The following is a 22,604-nucleotide window of genomic DNA, read 5'->3' as shown; positions in this document are numbered from 1 at the left end:
TAAAATTCTCGTACATGGGGAATGGGATGCTGGACGTGCTGTTGTTATATTAAATTGCAGGCTTATTTTAATTTTAACCTGAGATTTCATGTCGGAACACGACAAATGAATAATCATTACTGTAAAAGTAGAATCGTGAAAAAGAGGACCGTGAACAACCCATTCGACAACCAACAGTAAAATACTTTTGAATCGGTGAGACCAAGAAGGGAAAGATTCCACTTTTTGAACAAAATGGGCTGAATACTTTGAATACATATCAGAGCTAAAATAAAGGTTTTAAAAACAAACCACTTATGGAATATTGTTACTATGGTTATGATGAATAAGTTTGTAATTGTAAGTTTCTTCATTCGGCTTTTAGTTTTGGTTGTTATGAGTTTTTTTTTTATTTCCCGAAAGTAAGGTCGAGTGGAATCTTTCCCTTCTTGGTCTCACCGATTCATTTTTCTTTGTCGATCTTAAAATGTAGTTTAGATAAACGAAATGAAAATTTATTTTATGAAATAATTTTAAATCGTGTAGTAATAACATGTTTCATTTTGCCTTGTCTATGCCTTGTTTGCTTTGTTATTGATTCCAGAAACCACGGAGAGAATTGTGGATTACCTTGTATATACATATTGCTTTTAGTGCATAAAGATAATTCGTTATTGTAAAGATGAACATTTGAAAGCACATTTTTATATTGCTATGAGATAATTATAATGCAAGTATTAATTCCATATATTTATTATATATTTTAAAAGTTCCAAAATACAAGGAAATGTTTGTTAATCAGTCACAAGTGTATATAATGTATATAGTACAGGCTGTGCAAGTCCATTTTTGGCATTTTACTGTACATCTGGACAGGAGCCACTTTACACACACACACACACATGTAGGGTTATATAAAACAAGTGATTTTCCTATACAGGCAGGTATGGCGGCCATTTCAATACGCAAATAGTTTTACATGGAAGATTCTGTGTGTAAATGCAAAATATGGGAATTAATGTGGCTTTTAAAAGAAAAAGCTAGATATACCTCGTGGTAGGAATTTTTACGTTTGTGATTGACTCTCCATCTATTTCGTCTTATCATCATTCATCCTCATCTACGCAATTATAGCCAGAAACTCGAAGTAAAATAAATCCATTCATTCATTCCAATACGGTTGTATATCCTTCTCAATTTGCAAATGAATTTACATGCAGTATCCTGTGCAACGTTCGAAAACATATGCGATAATTTTGGAACGGTGGCAATTTGCGAAAATATAAGTACACCCATGGACGTCCGCAGGATTTTTCCAGGGAGGGGCAAGTAAGCCAAAGAAGGCATAGTTTTCACCATAATAGTGATGCCCACTCAAAAAACACTATTTCAGTCTAAAATTATCATGTGTCTTCAACGAATTTATAATAATTAACATATATTACTGTGACTGAAATGAAATTGTGTGCGAAATATATAATTTTTAGGCGGACATTCATTTTCCATTTTCCGTGGACCCCCCTTGCCCCCTCTCCTTCCGACGTCCATGAGTACACCTTCTTATAGTAAATTTGTCCATTCTACAAATTTGGTCTCACGAGTGATAACCGAGTTATGACGTAATTTGTAATTTTGTTTTCTTGATTGCATCCATTTTTCAAGATGGCGGCCAAGGCTTGAATGGACATGTTTGGATTCAGTATTTTATATTTAGTAAAATAACGGTTTCCATCTCTTGAGACGCCATTGATAGAGACACTCAAAATATAGTTAATGGCGGATATTAAATCAAATATGTCTACTACTTTGAAAATGGCCACTATAGCTATCTGCATCGGAATTCGAATGGGTCCCCTTGTAATTACTTCTTTTAAGTAACCCTACATATGTGCAAAGTGCAACATTTTACATTTTTTTTCTTCGGGTAACTATTACTAACATAAATAGACACCGATTTTCTAAATTTTCTGACCTTTCTTTCACTGGAAATATATGTAAATAATGCAATGAATAAATCAAATTATATTACGAGAGTAAACTATAACTTGTTTACACAGTTCTAAATGTACATTATAGTTTGAGCAAGAATTTATAGGCCTATATATTTTTTAGTGCAACGTTTACCGAAATGTAAATTTTCAGTGTTCAATGCTTTCCGCTCAATATTTTGTGAATTGTTATGTAGCTCGTATATTGTTAATTAATTGTGCTTATATATTTGTTGTTTCGTTTAATTACGAAAGAAATATTATTTTTATGTGTTTATAGAATTCATGAATGAATTCAACATTTGTGTTAAGTAATCTGAACTACCTATTTCACATTGCTATGACAGTGGATTGTTTCTTTATCATTCAGCTAATTTATTTGTAATAAAATATTTCAATTATGCTTTCATGCAATAAAGCTTAAAATTATAAATCATTCCTTCTTTTAATTGATTTATAATAGATATGTTCAGTGTTGTGTTGTTTAGAATTGTGGAAGGGAAATTGTGGACCCGTCCTCCTTCTATGATCATTTTTTTCTGTAAGCTCTTAACTAATCCATGAATAATGGATGAGAAACTCTATATTTAATCCATGTAATCTGTGCGTATGAGACGTTGACTAGAGCCACCTACCGGAACGTTCGAAACCACTCTGTTGTTGAAACGACATTTTGTGAGAAAGCGCCAGGGATATAATTTTATTCATCAGGCAAACGAATGTTTTCTTTAGCTCGAGTTATTTAGCTACAGTAAATGTCTGATTATACGTAGATCTTACCAATTCCATTTGAAATCGTAAACTGAATATCGGGATTAAGTAGTTATTCTGATTTTTTCTTTTAAATCGATTAATCTTCCATCTGGTGGGAGGTTCTAAGAGAAAGAATTTTACTTCTAGTAGTCTAAATCTATGCACATACTCTCTGGCTCCACAAGTTTAAATTTGTTCCCCATCTTCCGCGGTGGCTCAGTCGGTAACGCGTCTGACTACCATGCTCAAGGTCCCGGGTTCGATCCCCGGCCGGTTCAAATCCGGGAACTTTTCTAACGGTGAAAGCGTCCCCGGCGCCCACCCAGCGTCGAATAACATGGGTACCTGGGGGAAACCCTGGGGGGTAAAGGCGGTCAGGGGCGTGATGCTGATCACATCACCCCCACTCACGACCGGATCAAGAAAGTGTGGGGCGTTACCCCTACACCCCCTATACGCCTTCATGGCGTGGTGCTATGCACAGGGGAACACTTTACCTTTTTTTTTTATCTTCCTCCATAATATGTGTGTGTGTGTGTGGGTGTATATATATATATATATATATATATATATATATATATATATATATATATATATATATATGTGTGTGTGTGTGTGTGTGTATTCTACATCGTTATTATTTTTTTAACCATCCGTAACTTTCAGTATTAGAATTGAATTTTAAGGGAACAAGAGAGAGTTGCTTTTATAAATATAGATTCAAATATTACACGCATAGTCGTACAGTTGGATCCATGAGTATTACCGTGCAAATTGTCCATGACTATTTTCATTAATTTTTCTCTTACACCCTATGTGTTCTTAAGCGATGGATTTTTATGTATGCTGGTGCAGAAGTAGTCAACAGCTTGTTTTGAGTTTTATTTTAATTCTTGAAGCTCTTATTGGGTCAAATAAGGTGCATGAACATGGGGATGGGCAATTTGCAGGGTAATTAATACTCATGGATACCACTATGCCTGACGGGTCGGGGGGAGGGGAGGCAACAGGAACAATTGATCCCCATCCCCCGGCACCAAGAATAGTTCGTGTGGAAAACATATATAGGGTGAAGTCACTATTTGAACATGTTAAGTTTTATTTAAAAAGTAAATAAATAATCACTCATTGCATAAAATAATGTGACAAGTAATACACAGAAATCATGGTAGAAATTGTGACTAAATGTAATATAAAATTGACGCTGAGATAGGTATTGGCATTAAAACATGCTTTGCAATTAAATTTAAGAGCGCTATATCGGTGATGCACTGGAAATGGAAAGAACAAAATAAATTAAATTTCGTTTCATCTTTCACAGTTTTTGATTTGGAGAGATATTCTTCAACTAAACATTTCTTGCGTATTGGGTTCTTCGATAATAAATACTATGTGCACATATTGTTTATCCAACATCCCCAGTAGTAACATATAGTTGCTTTGACCCATTTTTTTACTTCATTGAGTTGTGTTTCTATTTAAACGAATGCATCGGTATGAGTGTTCAAAGTGGTAAATAAAGTACTAAGGAAATATATTCTGATTCTTTCCTCGCACACCCCTCACTGCACATACGAGTATTTCAGAATGGTGCCAAAATGTAAACTTTTTTACGTGTAATGTAAAAATACATATTATACATAAAGTAATGTGCTCCCCTGTGCTATGCACCACGCCATGAAGGTGTATATGAGGTGTGGGGTTAGGGCCCTACACATTCTTGATCACGGCCGAAGGTGGGGGTGATGTGATCAGCACCTCGCCCCTGGCCGCCATTACACCCCGGAGTTTCCTCCAGGTACCCACTTTATACGACTCTGGGTGGGCGCCGGACCCGCTTGAACAGTTGGGAAAATTCCCGGTTCTCACCTGCCGTGGATCGAACCCGGGTCTCTCGCATGGTAGTCAGACGTCCTAACGCCAAACTGAGCTACCGCGGTTGAATTTTATATTATTTTAAGGAAAGATCTCCAATTTTGATAGCGCGGTCTACGCCCTGCATCGTTACCCCACACATTTTTTTATTGCAAATAAAATAGATATCTGAACATATTCATTCGCATTCGAGTGCATTCCTTTTTAATAATCAAGTTAAAATATTCAAACTTTTTAAAGCAAATTCACCAAGAAATGGCAAATGCTGTAAACATACCTGTTTTCTTTATTGGATTTATTTTTTAGTAAATTCCACCTTTTGATCGGACAACTGACTGCACTGCCACCTGGTGATTCTTTACCAAAGTTCATCAGAAGGTCTTCTGTCTCGCGCACTGGCCAGGGTCGTGTATCAGCAATATCCGCGCGTGCATTGAACTTCGGAGTTTAATTGAATTTAGTATTGTTTCAAGTTCTTGCTTGTTTTGTAAGTACTGTTCGTACGTTATGTTACACAATAATGGTTGTACAGTACATGGGTATGTGTCAGGGGCGGCGCCAGAAATTTTCGACAGGGTGGGCAGAATCTCCTTATTGATAGATTAGGGTGGACAGTATAAATGTAAGACCATATATAGTATATAAAGTACGTGTATGTAAGACGTATGCATCCCCCCTCTCTCTTACACTCCCGATTTTCCTCGTACTTCTTTTTCCTTTCCTTTTCTTGTTTTCCTCTTTATTCTTTTCTAATCTATTCTCGCATCTTGTTCCATTTCCTTTCGCTTTGTCTCTGATGGACACAATTATTTCGCTTTGTCTCTGATGGACACAATTATTTCAAGGAAGTGTTTAGACATGCGCAGCCATACCCCAGCCATTCATTCTAATCACATTCTTTCATGCATGTTAATACAGTGAAATAAATGTGAATTAGGTTTAAGCTTGTGTTGCAAATACAAGGCACATACTTGATTTTGTATTCGGCGAAAATGATAGAAAGTGCGATGGTAGACAATCGTGAAGTCTCTCGTAATTTAAATGCATGTTCCCGCGCATAGTATTTTCATCGTATAAGTTTTTGACTGAAAGAGTTTTCTTACTCCTTGGGGGTTACTTTTCTTAGCTTACAAGGTTTGTACAACTGAGAAATCTATCTGAATGTTTGTAGTAGCGGCGATTGGGTGCCAACATTTGAGGGGCAAGGACAATATACTTTTTCTTGGTAGAAAAGGATTAGCATAAAAAAGGCATAGTGCGGGGGCAAAAAGTGGCAAAATGTGGCGGGGAACTTCATCCCCCACTTCCCGGTCCTCCTAATCGCCGCCACTGAATGTTTGAATTAAAATGAACGTCTTATTACGAATGATTTAAAACACACCGAAATCAAATTCTTTGTTCATTGTCCATGAAGTATTCCTAGGCTAATGAAAGGCTATTTTGACAGAATATCACTCACAAACAGGTAAGATCGAAAAATCTGTCCAGAATTGAAGATATTATTAGCTAAGTTGCTTCATTTTCTGAACTGTCATGTTACTAATGCGGGAGAAGCAATACACGTATGGTTGATTACATGAACATATTTTTTGAGGTAACAAAATGATTTAGGACACAAGGAATTCATCGAAGTTGATCACCGTGCCAGTAATAATTCATCTATTTTTCATAATGACTTGGGTTACATGGCGTGACCATTTCGAAAACACTATAGAATGTCAACCTCTATCCTGTGCAGCATACCCTGGAAACTTGATTCTTTCAGGCAACGAGTCCCTGGTGCTTGGAACCACTGTCAAAGTAATAATTTATGAGAGTTTGTATTTTGAGTGTCAGCTTGTGTTTGTTTTCGCCCCTTCGTAACTTTAATCTAATCACCATTGAACCTTATCGTCATTATCAAAATTAGCAGAAAAATGACTAACATCTAAACAGCCAATGAGTCATATATGACCCATGGTGCCGATTACACCATTCACGTGCTTTTAGGACCTTCATACTTGTATGTGACGTTGTAAACTCTGACAGATGTTGAGACAAGACATTGAAATGTCATGTGGAAGAAAATCCACCCCCTCCCCTTTCTCTAATATTCAAATTAGCTATTTTTTGCCAAAATGCAAATTGTACATATTGCGTCATATTTCAGCTTGTATGAGAACTAGAACTTGAAACAAGTTCCACTTTGTTGCAAAAGTTTGCACCCTTTTTCCAAAATAACGGGAGAAGAGGGGGCGAACGCCAGATTGTTTTTCATTGAAATTTGGGGACTTGGCCCCTCCCAACCCCGTTTTTCTCAATTGGGCTTTCTAAATTGTTCACGGTCGCGTGCTCCGATGTTTTTGTTTTCAAACAAAAGTTATCCGAAGTAGATTGCTCAAATAGTCTCCAAGATATAACGTTTTTCTGAAATAAGTGTAAAAATTTAAAAATCGCGCGCAAAGGCCGCGGCGAGAGAGGGGTTACTTTCGAAAACCGGCTCGGCTGTTTAAAGGTTAAATATAACAAATCAACCACAACTTACTGTTCCAAAAATGGAGTTGCATTAGTTCATACCTCTTAGAAAGTTGAGGTGGTAGTTTCAATTGCACAGCGTTTCATTAGTGGATCAAGTCAAGGCAGCTAATTCCGTGAACAATGATGTTGTTTTCCCAAAGTCTCAAATATTTGTCTCAGGCAATCACCCTCCTAAAATGGACGCACCTTCTGTGGTGATAAAATGCCACGTTTGGTGCGAGTTCTTTCTGTATATTTTTCCCCAAAGGCATAACGCTGTCGCATTATAATGAAGACGTCCTGTGTACGACTCCACCCTCCTCTGGTGGAAGCACAATGCACGCTGGTTTCACGTTAAACTGTAGGTCTAGTCCCGATTAGATTATCTGTGCATAAAAGTGGATTTAAAAACAAACTAATAAAATCGTCTTCTGGATACTTCAGCTGCATCTACAGATTCTGTTGACATTTTCGGCTGATTCATGTGGCAAAATTTATGTATGGAACGAGGATTTCTAAATATGATAAGCCACTCATTAGCAATTGAATAATTCTGTAGCTTTTTCCATACATAACTGTTTTATTAAAATTTATTCACTGCAGTATATAAAAATTGTAATGAAATAAAAAATTGACACTTCTGGAATTTTAATGCAGAGCTAATTAAAACTATAATATACTCTCTAGCATAATTAAACCCGAAGGTTTATGGTTTCAGCAACAGAAGCCTTCCATCTGTCCCTATTCGGGGCAAGATCAATCCAATCTTTTCGATCCTTGCCGATTTCTTTTAGGTCCATCTCAACGTTATCCCTCCATCCTCGTCTTGGCCTTCCTACTGGTCTCTTACCATCAGGTTTCCCAACAAGAATCCTGTAAACTATTTTTTCCCTCTGCCATTCGTGTCACATGGCCTGCCCATCTAAGTCTTCTTGATTAAATTATTCTAATAATAATAATAATTAAAAAGTCAAAAGAATGTATTGTGTTGCCGGAGGAAGTAACACTAAGATGACGTTTTTATTTGTTTATTTGGAGATTATTTTAACCATACCCAGGCCGGGATTTATATACGTATGTGGAGGCTCGGAGCTGCAGTCCTCAAGTTCGACCTAAATTCTGATATACTCTTGATCATACCCTGCATAATTTTGAACCTCCTAAGCGTACTAACTGCTTTTAATCATGGAAGTATTAATTTGATCACAGTTTTTGTTTCAATAGCTCTAGTATTTACTTTCACTTTCTAATGACAAAATTGGCTTTTTATATGTGAATAAATCTAGCATAGATAACATTCACAAGTAAAATATACATCTAATGAACACCAGAATACACTTATTTATCGAATTATTCATATATCTCCAAGTATATGTACTTATTGAATTTGATTGGGTGGGCAATCGGGTGGGCACAGGAATATTTGGGTGGGCGCTTGCCCACCCGTGCCCACCCCTGGCGCCGTCCCTGGTATGTGTGCAAGTTTTGTATGAGTTAACTCACTGGAATGAAGATTCGAACGAATTTCTGCAAAGTGAAAAAAAAGCTGCGACAGGAAGCTTGTACCAATTATACGGAACTGGCAAAGAAGGTAAGTTGAAATTTGTGTCTGTCTGGATGCAAGAAAATATATTGTTTCCTATGCAAGTGCTATTTGTAGTGAATTTAGAACACGTGATCAATTTGAAAACGAATTACAGAACCAGCTCACTATTATGTGAAGTAAACAAGCGCATTTGATGGGGTAGTTGCAATGAATTACGTAGCTATTGCAAAATTAACACATTTAGTTACATTCTTAAATTTATACTACATAATCATTCATTTTTTAAAGTACATATTGGTACCCTCGACCCTTTACACCCCCCTAAAGTGAACAATTTTTGCATGTTTTATGAAGATTATGTTTATGAACGCTTTCCGTTGTTTTTAGCACGCGAAGACGTATTATGAAGTAAAATATCTCTGTTACCTTAGCCTGAAGTAGCCCAGCCCAAAAGTTTCGCCGAAGTGAACCCAATACGACAATGCAAATTAACACCAGGCGGGACGTTGCCTACTGCTTCATGAACACAAAATGTTAATGATGAAAGTCTATAGATTTAAAATAGACATTAATTATTTTACATTAATATGTATTACACATGAAAAAAAAACCAATGTGAAACTATTGTTATGAGTGTTAAATTTGTTTTGGTTTATAATTTACGTTTTTAGTTAGAATTTGACCATCATAGCAATTTTAGACACTGTCGACCCCCCCCCCGCGATAAGTTGATGATTTTTGTGTCATTTATGAATATTATGATGTTCTATACGAACGATTTGTGTTGTTTTTAGCTTTTGGAGATGCATTATAGTGGAGTAATGAGAGTTCTTTGCCCATCTGCATGTGATATGAAGGAACATGTTGTTACGTTGTTTGTTTTGTAACTTGGAGCCGTGTTGGAAATATTGGAGATTGAAGGCTGGCAATCCTGGTGTTACGTCAGGGAGCGCGAGATTTACTGCAGACGATGTTTCAGTAGACGAGGAATGCCTGCGAGGTTAGGTTAGGTAGCATTAGCATAAATACAATGACAAATTATTATTTAGGCTAAGAGAACTAAACCTAGCTGGCCTAACCTAACGACGTAGGCCCCGTGACGTCAGAACACAAGGTTGCTAAAGTGTGGTGCAGTAAGTGAGACCACCGTCATGTGACATGTTATTGCCCGGATATTCTTTGGAAGGTGGGCGTGCATATGGAATTGTCACGCAAATGAAAATTACTTCCTTCATACATACCAACATTCGTTCTAACTAAAATGATGAGAGTTGCACATTAAATAATAATTAAAAGCATCAAATTGGTATGTCTGAAGGAAGTAATTTTCATTTGGGTGACAATTCCATACAATGAACTTTCTTGCGTACTTTAGTTCTTTGGCCTCGTTGGCCAAGTGGTCGAATCAAGGTCCTGTCAAAATGTTCCTTTGTAAATGCCCCTTTATCGATTTTATCTAATCATCATAAGTTTCAGGTTACTAAATTTAAAAATTAAGGATACTTTTCTTAACGTCCTGGGACCTGAGTAGGAAAGTATTGAAGAGTATATTTTATGATTGCGGAATGCAAGGTATCAGTTACGTGCGGTGACGTCGACACTTGGGGTAGCAGTCAGTGGCATGCTCAAGGGGGGGGGGGTTGGTGTGGGTCACACCCCTCCTCCCTTTAGGGCCAGTATTCCTACAAAAAAGAAGAATGTCCATAACAGGAAAAAATTGCAAAATTATGAATGAGTACTAGAAAAAAAAAGTAAACGTAACCCCACCCACATTCGAAAATAAAAAACTATTTGATTTGACTCTAAGCCTGAGATCCTGGGTTCGAATCTCGGATTGGCCATTTGTGTTCTTTGTGTGTGTCCCTTCATCAATTTTGTCGTACCAAAGGTAGCGGAAAAGCGAAGTAAAATAAACCAAATTGAGCAATCATTCAATGATTTGATTTCATTTTTGTTACTTAGCGTCGCTTTTTTGTCACATTTGGTTAATTGCGAAGACGATACGATGAAATTGATGAAGGGACGAGCACAGGGAACGCCCATGCCCGGGTCGGGGTTCGAACCCGGAACTCCTGGTGTCGTAGCGCTCTGTGATAACCACTCCCCCACGCTTGGTTGATTTGGTGACAGGTAACGAAACACAACACACTTTTTTGTAGTTTCTTCAATGATATTCATTTGACTTTTTGAGTTCTGAGATACATTTTTCATTCCAAATTATTTCATTATTCACTGCAACACATAAGACAAGAATGCGCACTCATCACGGGTTCGAATCCTGGCCTGGATTGTTCATATGAGGTCCCTTCACCAATTTCATCATATCATCACTCAATCCTCATTTTTGCGATAACCAAATGTGGCAGAAAAGCGAAGTAAAATAAACCAAACCAACAACAATATGAACACTCGTTCTCTTGCCCAAATAAATACATCCGTATTTATGACTGTTAGAGACCAAGAGTAGTATATTTAAATAAAACACTACTAAAACGAGAGTCAGAGAGAGCCTGAGCACATATTTGTAATTTAATCATTATATATTCTATATTTGAAAAAGAAAAAAAGAAAGAAAGCATAACATTGTCTGCACATAACACGTTCCCATACATACATACACACATATTGTACAACGTGTAAAAGGTTGTGTAAATACAGAGAACATAAGTACTGCAGAAAATTTTACCCTTTGTTCTTTAGAGGATTTACAAAAAAAATATGAGAAACCAATCCCCTATCTGCCCTATAGGAGATAGACTGGGGGACCTGAAAGCCTGGGCTTTCAACCATGGCAGCGGGGTCCGAGAGGACAAGGGAGGTAGAGAGAAATCTTCCTTTTCCTTGGGCCGGCCGTTTCTACCTGGAAACTGGTCTGGCGGAAGAAGAGCGAGCTAGGGTATCCAGCCAGCTTTGCCCGCGGAGAACACCGATGGACGAGAAGCGCGTAGAAAAGAAAGTGTTGCGTATGAGCTGTGGTGGCTTTAACAAGACAATAAATATTGTGATTTGAATATAATTCGAGATGTGAGATTGATTGATCTATCTCTGCTAGACTAGCTACTCCTCAGTGCACGTCACTGCAAGTTATTTTGCAAAATAGTTCTGGACTTTTTACGGGATGGAAAACTTGTCGATCCTGTCCTGCCTCCAAAAAGTTTCAAGTTTGATTCTGCCCCCGAAAGTTAGTCCCAAGTTTGTTTGAATTAATTCATTGAATTGTTGTTTTAAGTCCACTTTATGCACAGAAAGTCTAATCGGGACTGGACATACAACTTAAACTGGAATCCGAACCACTATGTGCCTCCACTGGGTATCGAACCCGGGACCACTCCCCAAGTTTGATTCTGTCTCCTCCCCCTCAAGCGTTAATTCCCAAGTTTGATTTCCCCCACAAGTTAAGTCCCAAGTTTGATTCCCCCCACAAGTTAAGTCCCAAGTTTGTTTCCCCCCACAAGTTAAGTCCAAAGTTTGATTCTCCCCACAAGTTAAGTCTCAAGTTTGATTCTCCCCACAAGTTAAGTCCAAAGTTTGATTACCCCACAAGTTAAGTCCAAAGTTTGATTCCCCCACAAGTTAAGTCCAAAGTTTGATTCCCCCACAAGTTAAGTCCAAAGTTTGATTCCCCCACAAGTTAAGTCCAAAGTTTGATTCCCCCCACATGTTAAGTTCCAAGTTTGATTGTCCCCACAAGCCAAAAGGTGCAGAAAATACTAGGGCTAAGCCGATACCGATACTCTCACCGATACTTTTAAAATTCGATTTTAAAACAATAGAGGCTAGTTATCGGCTCGGCTCTAGAAAATACAAATTTACATTTGTCTTGTATCACTTATGGCACCGAATAGTCCAGCACTGATTGCTTGGCAATTTATTTTTAAAAAAATCATATTTTTGTTGTTATAACCCCTATGCAAGGGTAGTTCAAAATAGGCTTTATTTATCTAAAACTTGCCTTTGTTTAAAAATGTCGGCCATTGCCTTTGCAAACAGTTACGATAATTATGAGTATTGAAGTATGGAAGGAGACCTGAAAAACAAAAACTGTACAATGCCACTTGCAACCCTTTCCCATCCACTTGCATGCGTTTGAGGATAAGAGTTCTGTGTGCATATCAAGTTCATATCCACATTTTTTACCATCACTTTTGTTCGCACATCCAGAAAACCTGTGTGCATAGATTATTCAAGTAACCTGAGAATTCTTAACATTTAAAGTTTCTGTAACGTCACTAATATAGCACTGCCTTAAGAATAATACCCCATATGTAAAATACATGTTTGTTTTATTCTCTACACATACAAAAACACCATTGGACGTCAGCTAAGAAAAATTATAGAAAGTTAGGATAAAAAAACACATTGTTTTCAGTGGATTTCAAGCTACTTTTTATGTTCTGTACCTTGTTTTCACCATCTCTAATGTAAATGGCTTAAATTTAGAGCCAAAACTGATATTCAGTTTTCAACAAAAATAAAAGTTTTTTTTTTTAAGGAAGTACCAACCTATGTGGCAGCAGTTAGGAAAAAATAATCACCCTCTAGAAAAGTGATTAATCCGCCAATGTAATATATAAATGAACTTTTTTGTGGTGCAAATATTGCTCTTTCATGCAGTATTATTGTCATAATTATTTGGAAAGTATTTCGGGGTAGTTACGCCGGGTTCGATACCCGGTGGAGGTACATAGTATAATTCGGATCACGCTGAAGGTCCAGTCCTGATTAGCCTTTCTGTGCATAAAGTAGACTGAAAATCAAAGTCAATACTATATTTCTGGTTGGTTGAACCCCCTCCCTATCTCTCGCCACACCATAAATGGATTGATTGAATTAGGGTATTTTACGTCGCTTCTCATCCATTTTGGCTAATCGCAAAGATGAGTATGAGTGATGATATGAAATTGATGAAGGAACGCTCACGAGGAACACTCAGGCCAGGATTCGAACTCGTGATCGTAGCGCGCTGTGCTAGCAATGGAGGTCGGCACACTATAATGGAGAACATAAAGTTTTACCAAAAGTAAAGGGTTGAAATTTTATTTTCCACAACTTTCACAACATATATAACGCGATAACACGGATCTTCGGATGGCTGGCCTTATCCTGTACGTCCTCCAAAGTAGCACGATGAAGATGGACACCCTCAAGATGACGTCAATCACCAGAAGGGAGACAAAATTCACCAGGAATGTACCTTCCACGCCGAACTCCTCCAGCAGCTTGGACGGGTACTTGAAATGGCAGTACCCCGTCGAGCAGTGCATCTTCCCCCTCCCGTAGCCGTAGAGCGAGATGAGGACACCCTGGTAGCTGTAGCGGACGTAGCTGGTGTAGGACAGCAGTTGCATGCAATAGGGCATTGCCTTCAGTTGCAGGAAGCAGCCGGACAGAATCACTTGTGGAATGCTCACGACCACCACTCCAAATATTCCAGCCTGCAATGGAAGAAAAGCAAGATGTAAAATTGGGTTTTAAAATTTATAGCCCCTTCACACCGGTGATGCCCCAACTCACAACGTCTCAATTCAGGAACCATGACGAAAAGTCCCCAATTCATGAACTGGTATTTCCACATGAAATGTTTCCAACTCAGAGAACGTCTCAATTCAGGAACCATGACGAAAAGTTCCTAATTCATGAACTGGTATTTCCACATGAAATGTTTCCAACTCAGAGAACGTCCCAATTCAGGAACCATGACGAAAAATTCCCAATTCATGAACTGATATTTCCACATGAAATGTTCCCAAGTCAGAACGTCCCAATTCAGGAACCATGACGAAAAGTTCCCAATTCGTGAACTGATATTTCCACATGAAATGTTTCCAGCTCACAACGTCCCAATTCAGGAACCATGACGAAAAGTCCCCAATTCATGAACTGGTATTTCCACATGAAATGTTTCCAACTCAGAGAACGTCTCAATTCAGGAACCATGACGAAAAGTTCCTAATTCATGAACTGGTATTTCCACATGAAATGTTTCCAACTCAGAGAACGTCCCAATTCAGGAACCATGACGAAAAATTCCCAATTCATGAACTGATATTTCCACATGAAATGTTTCCAACTCAGAGAACGTCCCAATTCAGGAACCATGACGAAAAATTCCCAATTCATGAACTGATATTTCCACATGAAATGTTTCCAACTCAGAGAACGTCCAATTCAGGAACCATGGCGAAAAGTTTCCAATTCATGAACTGATATTTCCACATGGAAGGTTCCTGATTCAGGACGTCCCAATTCAGGAACCATGACGAAAAGTTCCAAATTCAGGAACTGATATTTCCACATGGAAATTAATTTAATACCAGCTGAGTTAATTAAATATGGTGGAATTTCGTTAATATATCAAATTCATAAATTAATTTGTTTAATATGGAATAAAGAAGAAATCCCTCAACAGTGGAAAGAATCCATAATTGTTACTGTGTTTAGGAAAACAAGGAGATGCATTATCTCCATTGCTCTTTAACTTTGCCGTAGAATATGCTGTTAGGAAGGTAAAATAAACTATCGAAGGACTAAAATTAAATGGTGTGACTCAGCTGTTAGCATATGCAGATGATGTAGACTTAATAGAATTAAGAATAATGCTAAAATATTTTTCAAAGCAGCTAAAGAGGTAAGTTTGGAAGTTAGCGAAGAGAAAACTAAATATATGCTTACAGGCCGAAACCAAGTGTTAGGTAATAATTAAAATCTAATTATTGATAACAACTCGTTTGAACCAGTTTCCAAATTCAAGTACTTAGGATAAATACTAACAATTGAAAATGATATTAAAGATGAAATAAAAAGCAGGCTTAATTCAGGAAATGCATGTTACTTCTCTCTTCATAAACTTTTGTCTTCTCGTTTAATATCTAAGAAACTAAAAGTTAAAATATACAAAACATTAATTTTGCCTGTATTATTATATGGATGCGAAACTTGGTCCCTTACATTGAAAGAGGAACATAAATTGAGAGTATTTGAAAATAAAATTCTTAGGAAAATATTTGGACCTAAAAGGGATTAAGAGACAGGTGTGTGGAGAAGATTACATTCTTTAGAACTACATAATTTGTATTAATGTCCAGATATCATTAGAATGATTAAAGCAAGAAGACTTAGGTGGGCAGGCCATGTGGCACGAATGGGAGAGGAATGAGGAGTTCACAGGATTCTTATTTGGAAACCTGATGGTAAGAGACCTGTAGGAAGGCCAAGACGAAGATGGAGGGATAACGTTGAGATGGACCTAAAGGAAATCTGTAGGGATGGAAAAGAGTATATAGATCTTGCTCAAGATAGGGACATATGGAAGGCCTGTGTTGCTGCAGCCATGAACCTTCGGGTTTACGAAGGCTAGAGAGTTAGTTAGTTAGATATTTCCACATGGAATGTTCCCAACTCAGAACATCCTAATTTAGGAACTATGACGAATCCCAATTTAAGAACTGAATTCTTCAACAATAACTACCTTGTACATTATTATGCTCTTTAAACTAGCAAATAATGTTTTTGCAATAATGAATTTTTAAGATGTTTTCGTTAATGATGAAAGGTGAAGTATGAAATTTAGCTGTGTGTTGAAACCTTGTAGGCTGTATTAAAAATAAGTTGCCACATAATTCTTATTTAATAAGGTAGGTGAACCAAAGGAGGCCCTAGTTAAGCTTCTAGGGTAATTTACAAATTTCTAATGAGAGATAAAGTGTAAATCACCAACCCTGAGACCTTCTGTAAACAAACGGTCTCACCGATTCGATGTATCACTCCGCGTCAGCTGATTCATGACCGCAATCATCTGCTGTTACACTCATAGTTCGCCGCACCTATTCATTTTATATAAGAGCCTCTGAATGTGAGAACCCGCTCTCAAAACATCAGACGAATATGCAGCCGCATACATTGTTACTCTCCCGGTCATTCTCTCTTTCATAACCCTTAAAACTGCAGACACTGACACACCACTGCACTGGGATACAAACTTAACCACTTCATTTACTGGTTTCTCAGGATACCACTGACAGAACGTTACGTAAATATTGAGTAGAATCTGTTTCTCGCCCCTTTTCAAAGGCTGTCCTTGCTGGTGTTTTGAAAACAAGCTCGGAGAACACGGAGACCTTCCAGCACGCATAGAACTCGGCATGTTGAAAGTGGCACTACTTCCTTGCTGTTCACATGATTATTTTTAGAAAATAACCAATGTTATAAAATATCATTATGTACACAAATCTCTAAGCTCATTGAAAGTTACAATGCATATTACTACAAAATGTTCACACTTATCTTGCCTTGCCATGTCACCAAGTTATTTTACGAAGTGCACTATATTTGGCGGAACAAAAATCGTTATTAGGATGTTTGTCAAAGTTTCCAACCGCAATAAATTTACGAACGTTGTTTGTCTTGTTTTGATCATCATCATCAATATATTTATTGGACTTACAGCATTGCATATGGCTGTTTATGCCCATCATATTATTTTATTTATATAAGATACAATTTACATAAAATCTACAAACACATTTCAAATACACTACTATCTATATCAAACCTTAGAAATATACATTACCATGTTATATCATTTTGTCTAAAAAAAAATGCAAGTAAAATATATTCAATTCGCATGCAAGATAGAAGCCAAATTTATGGGAAATGATTACTGGTGCAAAGAGTTAACCATAAAGGTGAAGCAATAAGTAAAAAAAGAAAGAGCATTGGGTTTAATGTGAGACGTCATTTGCGGCAGCGTATCCCATACTACAAATTGGCCATTATTGCTTATTGCGATGGTGGTGTAATGGTTAGCATAGTTGCCTTCCAAGCAGTTGATCCGGGTTCGATTCCCGGCCGTTGCAAGATTTAATTTATTGAGTGGCCGCAGTGGCTCAGTCGGTAACGCGTCTGACTACCATGCTAAAGGTCCCGGGTTCGATCCCCGGCCGGTTCAAATCCGGGAACTTTTCTAACGTTGGAAGCGGCCCCGGCGCCCACCCAGCGTCGAATAACATGGGTACCTGGGGGAAACCCTGGGGGGTAAAGGCGGTCAGGGGCGTGATGCTGATCACATCACCCCCACTCACGACCGGATCAAGAAAGTGTGGGGCGTTACCCCCACACCCCCTATACGCCTTCATGGCGTGGTGCTATGCACAGGGGAGCACTTTACCTTTTTTTTTTTACAAATTGGCCATTGTTTTACCTTACGTAATGAATCCTGTAATAACGCTGGATTTTCGTGTGGATTATTTTACTTCTATGAGTTTGCAATGCTTTCTGCATGCAGGTGGTTTTGTTTACAGAAGGTCTCAGGGTTTGTGATTTGAACTTTAGATTTCTGAAATTAAAGGAATCACTCCTATAACTAATTAACAACGTTTACCAAGTGGATATTTTGTAACGTTGCTTGCAACTTTTTTTTTAAATGAGAGAATTACAAAACCGTTACATCTGTTCCCGAGGTGTCCCATGGGTCCCAAAGGTGGCCCATGGCTTATAGTTGGCTTAGAAAATGATGCTTGTGGTCAAGAAAACATATTTATTCATGTTCGTTCACGTTTCTACATCTTATTAGAGAAAATTGTTGCTGTCAAACTTTTAATTGACGAATAGCCGACCTCCGTGGAGGAGTGGTAGGAGTGGTTAGCACAGTCCCTACGACGCCATAGTGCACCTAAGGGGGGCGGGTACATTAATGTAGTGCCATTTGTTAGCTGTGTTAAATACTAATATCATTTTCGCCACCTTTGGCTCACCAACCTTAATATTTTGCAATAAGTATTCAAAATTATTTTATCTTTGTACAAGTGAAGAAGGATCAATTTTCATAATTCCTTGCGGTTGAACCTAAGTCGTTCCCATGACGCTGTGCCGAGAGGAAATTTTGGGGGCTCCAGCCGGTAATCGAACACAGAATCTCTTGATCACAAAGCTCGTCGGGGAGCTGTATCTGTGCGCACCATGCTTAACCGAGAACTTATTTTTTGACAGCGTGACTTACAGAAAGGCCTAAAGCTGCTCCGAACAGGAGGCCGGTGTTCTGGCCGATTTCGACCTGAAGCGTGCAGAGAGCCCACACCATGAAGAACCTCGTCGTTTCTGGTGGCTGGTCGGTCAGGAAGTAGACTGCGACGATGAACAGAGTGGGGCACAGAATCTGAAAAGACAATTCCGTTCTATGTTAAATTCATTTACTTCAAAATTCATTCATAAATAGTGACTCTGCTTTAAGCTTTCTTAAAATTGCAACATGCCCTTCGAAAAACTTCACCCCGAATGTATACTGGGAAACGATGTAGACAAGGAACTTAGGAGCGATTCCCTTTGCTGTAATCTAAAAATTTTCGGAAGGTACACGCTAAGTTTCCTGAACCGTAAGCCATGTTTCCTTTAACTGTGGGATAGGTTTCCATCTAATACTCGTGTATGAACAAAAATCATTCAACTTCCACACACAAAAATAAAAGCAAGCGGTCCCGGGTTCGATACCCGCTGGAGGTACATAGTGGTTGGGATCCCACTTTAAACTGGTCAAGTCCCGATTAGCCTTACTGTGCATAAAGTGGACTTAAAACACCAACTCAATCAATCAACAAAAAGAAAAGGCCATTAATGATGAAATACTGATGATTATGATGATGATCATACACTCATAATTGGCATAAAAGAGGTATGTTATAATAACGAAGGCATTTTTAAAATATATGAAATGCGTATGTTAATGATTGCATTTAAACGTGAGCGCTATAGTGATATTTTATAGGCTGGAGTAGAACATGTTATTGTATAATATTTTCTTATTGATATGGCTTCTGTGAATTTCCAGTTTGCATACTGTTAATAACTATAACAATGTTGCTAAGTGAAAAACTTGGAAAAATACTTTCAAGCAGGGTTTCGGAGCGGAGCGGATCAACGCTCCAGCTGTTGCCCACGCTCCGGAGCGAGGAGCGAGATTCTAAGAAATGGTTCGCTCCGCTCCGGAGCGGAGCAGCGGGAATCAGGAAAATTTCTCGCTCCGCTCCGGAGCGAGGAGCGATATTCTGAGAAGTTGCCCACTCCGCTCCGGAGTGACTCCGGAGCGCTCCGAGGTTGGATAATACGAGTGTATACAGAAAACTAACGATCAAAGGTTCCGAGTACAGTAGTAATTTTGTTTGTGGAATTTGTTCGGCATTTGAAAATCGCCCGTTATTGTTGTTATAAAACTGATTATTACTAAAGCTAACGCCACGGAAACAGACCAGACAAGATTACGTCACTCACCTACAGTGTTGCCAATAAGCAAGGAATAATCCTTACACAATACACCAGGGAAGGCACAATCAACTACATACGTACAATGCGAAATGTGTCAACTGTGAAGCGTAGAAGAAGTGTGGCAAACCTGGAGGGCCAGGTGTGTGGAGGAGGCAAGGGGAAGCTTCGATCTTCACTGGAAGAGAGCGATATTATTATTATTATTATTACATTTTCATTATCACTTTTACTACTCTACTACTACTTCTGGGGACAATATATTGCAATAGCAGGTGTGCCACCTGTGGTTTTATAAGTTGAGAGAATGGAACCACTCTCTCATTTCCCGCCACCAGTGATCGCGACTGAAACTCATTTCGGTTCAACTTCTGGTTCGGGCTAAGCACTTCGGCATATCGGCCCGACGTTACAGTTCACGCCGCGGGAGAAGTGAGTTATTCCGGAATATTGGTTCGAGTAACACTGGCGGAACTACTGCAGAGAATCCATTCGACCTTCTAAAGGCCAGGAGCACGCAGAGGAAAGGCGAAGCAACTTGTACGGAGGAAGATAAAAGGCAGACAGGTGTTCATGCAAAACTCGCTGGTGCACGATTGCCATATCTAACTTTCTTTTACGCTGGTTATGTATGATACTTTGAATGTGGCGAAAGGGAAAAGTTGAAAGTAATTGGAAATTCAGGTTGCTATTTTTAACTTTTCGATTTTTGAATGTATGAAGTTGAAAATCGGAATCATGCTTATTAATGTTACCGTAAACACGGCCAATTAGGAAACGTTTTAATTTGAAATACAGAGTTTTCATATCTAACTTTATAAAAATCCTGACACTAGAAAGTTGAAAACCGGCTTAACCAAAAATGCAAGTTGCCAGATTTGGTTTAATTTTATGAAGGTATAAAGTCGAAAATCGGAATGCTGTTTGTATACAGCCGAACAGGGGAATTTAAATAGTATGAAATACAGGGTTGTCATATCGATTCTTTTTCCCAATTTTAAAGGCAGGAAGTTGAAATAGGTATTTAATGGTTACATACGTATACTACTGCAAAAATTACAAAACGTCTGGTTGCCATATCTAACATTTCAAGTTTGTGAGCAGTAACCTGGAAATAGGCATGGTGGTTATAAGAAAATTGCAAACATTTTGGAAAAACGACGAATGGGATGTTGCTATATTTAACTTTCTGAGTGTAGAAAGCCAGAAAACGTATACGTGTAAAATTAATATTTTTTGTATTGAGTACGTTGTACAGAGCAAACTGAAAGCAAGTTTTCAGTAATGAACAATGTGTAGTCAGCAGATAAATCGAAACAAGATGTATAAACCTTAATAACCGTGATAAACACAAAATGTAATATTATCTACTTGGATAGGGGCATGTCCTGAATTTTATGGTTTCATTTTGAAAAACAGGGCTGCTTCCTCACTGATGGCATTTGATTTGATTTTTGTTACTTAGCTTTGAATTTTGGCTAATCGCGACGACGATAATGAGAGAATTGATAAATGTGTACTGAAAAAAAAAAACAAAAAAGTAGTGCGCTGTGCCCCGATAACATAGTGGTAACAACGTCGGCTTGTAATAAAGGGGCACTGGGATCGATACCCGGTGGAGGGACATAGTGGCTCGAATCCCACTTTAGGTAGGATTTAAACTGTAGGTCTATTCTCGATAGCGTATTGTTGAGTCTTAAATCCACCAAAAGTCCATAACAAAAGGCATTGTTTCAACGTATGTTGAATGTATAATTGCAATGTATATTGTGATAAATTAATCCTTAAGCAAATATAAATTTGTAATTCTGTTTAACAATAAGATACTTCACTTTCCTTTACATCTATTCACAAGAGCATAAAAATACAACTTGGAAATTCATTTCCAAAAGAACAATATCTTACTCATATCTTTTACGTGTGTATGTGTGTGTGTGTGTGTGTTTTCTGAAATCTGGCAAAGTCCTAATAATGTATTCACTACATAAGTGTCTATTACATAACAGAAAGCATCATTGGGTATACAATATCAGACGAATAACGAATTCCATGGGAATATTTCTGCGAGTTCGTGGATGTGAGTTCAGCTCTCAACGACAAATGGTGTTGGTTTGACCCGCGTTAATGTCATTGGTGTTTCCTTTGTGTTTGTTTCTCTATCACAGTATATTTCTTTTCCATAGTTTCAGTGTCCTATTTTTTTACCGACTTATCTAGGATTTGTTTAAAATTACGGAGCATGATAAATATACGATTAAAGGCAAGGCAAAGGTAACAGTCCGGAAAAGACAAATTGAAACTTATACTTAGTTGAAAGGACAACTGGTCATTGTTGATTTCAATTATAGAAATAACTTGATCGAAATACTTGGTTTTCTTTTACATACATTTTTGCAATTCTTTTTGTGCACCTTTCCATTCCTACTTGAACAGGTAGACTATAAATAAAAACTCGGCATGGTTTCCTTGAATTCATTATTACAGTATAGATCTTCCATGATTCTCGTGGCTTATGATGCATAGACTTAACAATTACGGATTTTTCTTTGTTGTTCTTGTATATTGATTTAACAAATCTAGTCACCTTATAATTCCATTAACGGAGACTGGTTGGAATGATTTCTCCATACGCATGGACGTCCGGAAGGGAGGGGGCCACGCCATCCGGAAATATAAGTCAATCAAAAAGTACATATTTCACGCATATAATTTCA

General features: G+C 38.0%; 2 protein-coding genes and 1 non-coding gene across 3 annotated transcripts in view; 2 read left to right on the top strand and 1 right to left on the bottom strand.

Annotated features, from left to right (window-relative positions):
• The first annotated feature begins 8,560 nt into the window (after positions 1 to 8,560).
• LOC146000147 (putative glutamate receptor) overlaps positions 8,561 to 22,604 on the top strand; it is a 342,647-nt gene continuing 328,603 nt past the window's right edge. Inside the window, exon 1 of the mRNA XM_083137488.1 lies at positions 8,561 to 8,682. The gene's annotated coding sequence lies outside the window, so the exon portion shown is untranslated. The remainder of the gene's footprint in view (positions 8,683 to 22,604) is intronic.
• Positions 13,144 to 22,604, bottom strand: part of LOC146000218 (ATP-binding cassette sub-family G member 1-like) — a 105,387-nt gene continuing 95,926 nt past the window's right edge. The window contains exons 10-11 of the mRNA XM_083137616.1: positions 18,635 to 18,790; positions 13,144 to 14,072 (exon numbers count right to left, since the gene is read on the bottom strand). Of these exons, the coding sequence (XP_082993742.1) occupies positions 13,674 to 14,072; positions 18,635 to 18,790 (555 nt within the window). The 3' untranslated portion in view covers positions 13,144 to 13,673. The remainder of the gene's footprint in view (positions 14,073 to 18,634; positions 18,791 to 22,604) is intronic.
• Positions 17,421 to 17,492, top strand: TRNAG-UCC (transfer RNA glycine (anticodon UCC)). Its single transcript has one exon. It is a non-coding gene; the product is annotated as a tRNA-Gly (tRNA).

This window comes from Lepisma saccharinum, chromosome 16, assembly GCF_977018435.1.
Source record: "Lepisma saccharinum chromosome 16, izLepSacc3.1, whole genome shotgun sequence".
NCBI classification, from domain to species: domain Eukaryota; kingdom Metazoa; phylum Arthropoda; class Insecta; order Zygentoma; family Lepismatidae; genus Lepisma; species Lepisma saccharinum.
Note: the sequence above shows the minus strand (reverse complement) of the source record. Positions and strands in the feature narration are given on the sequence as shown.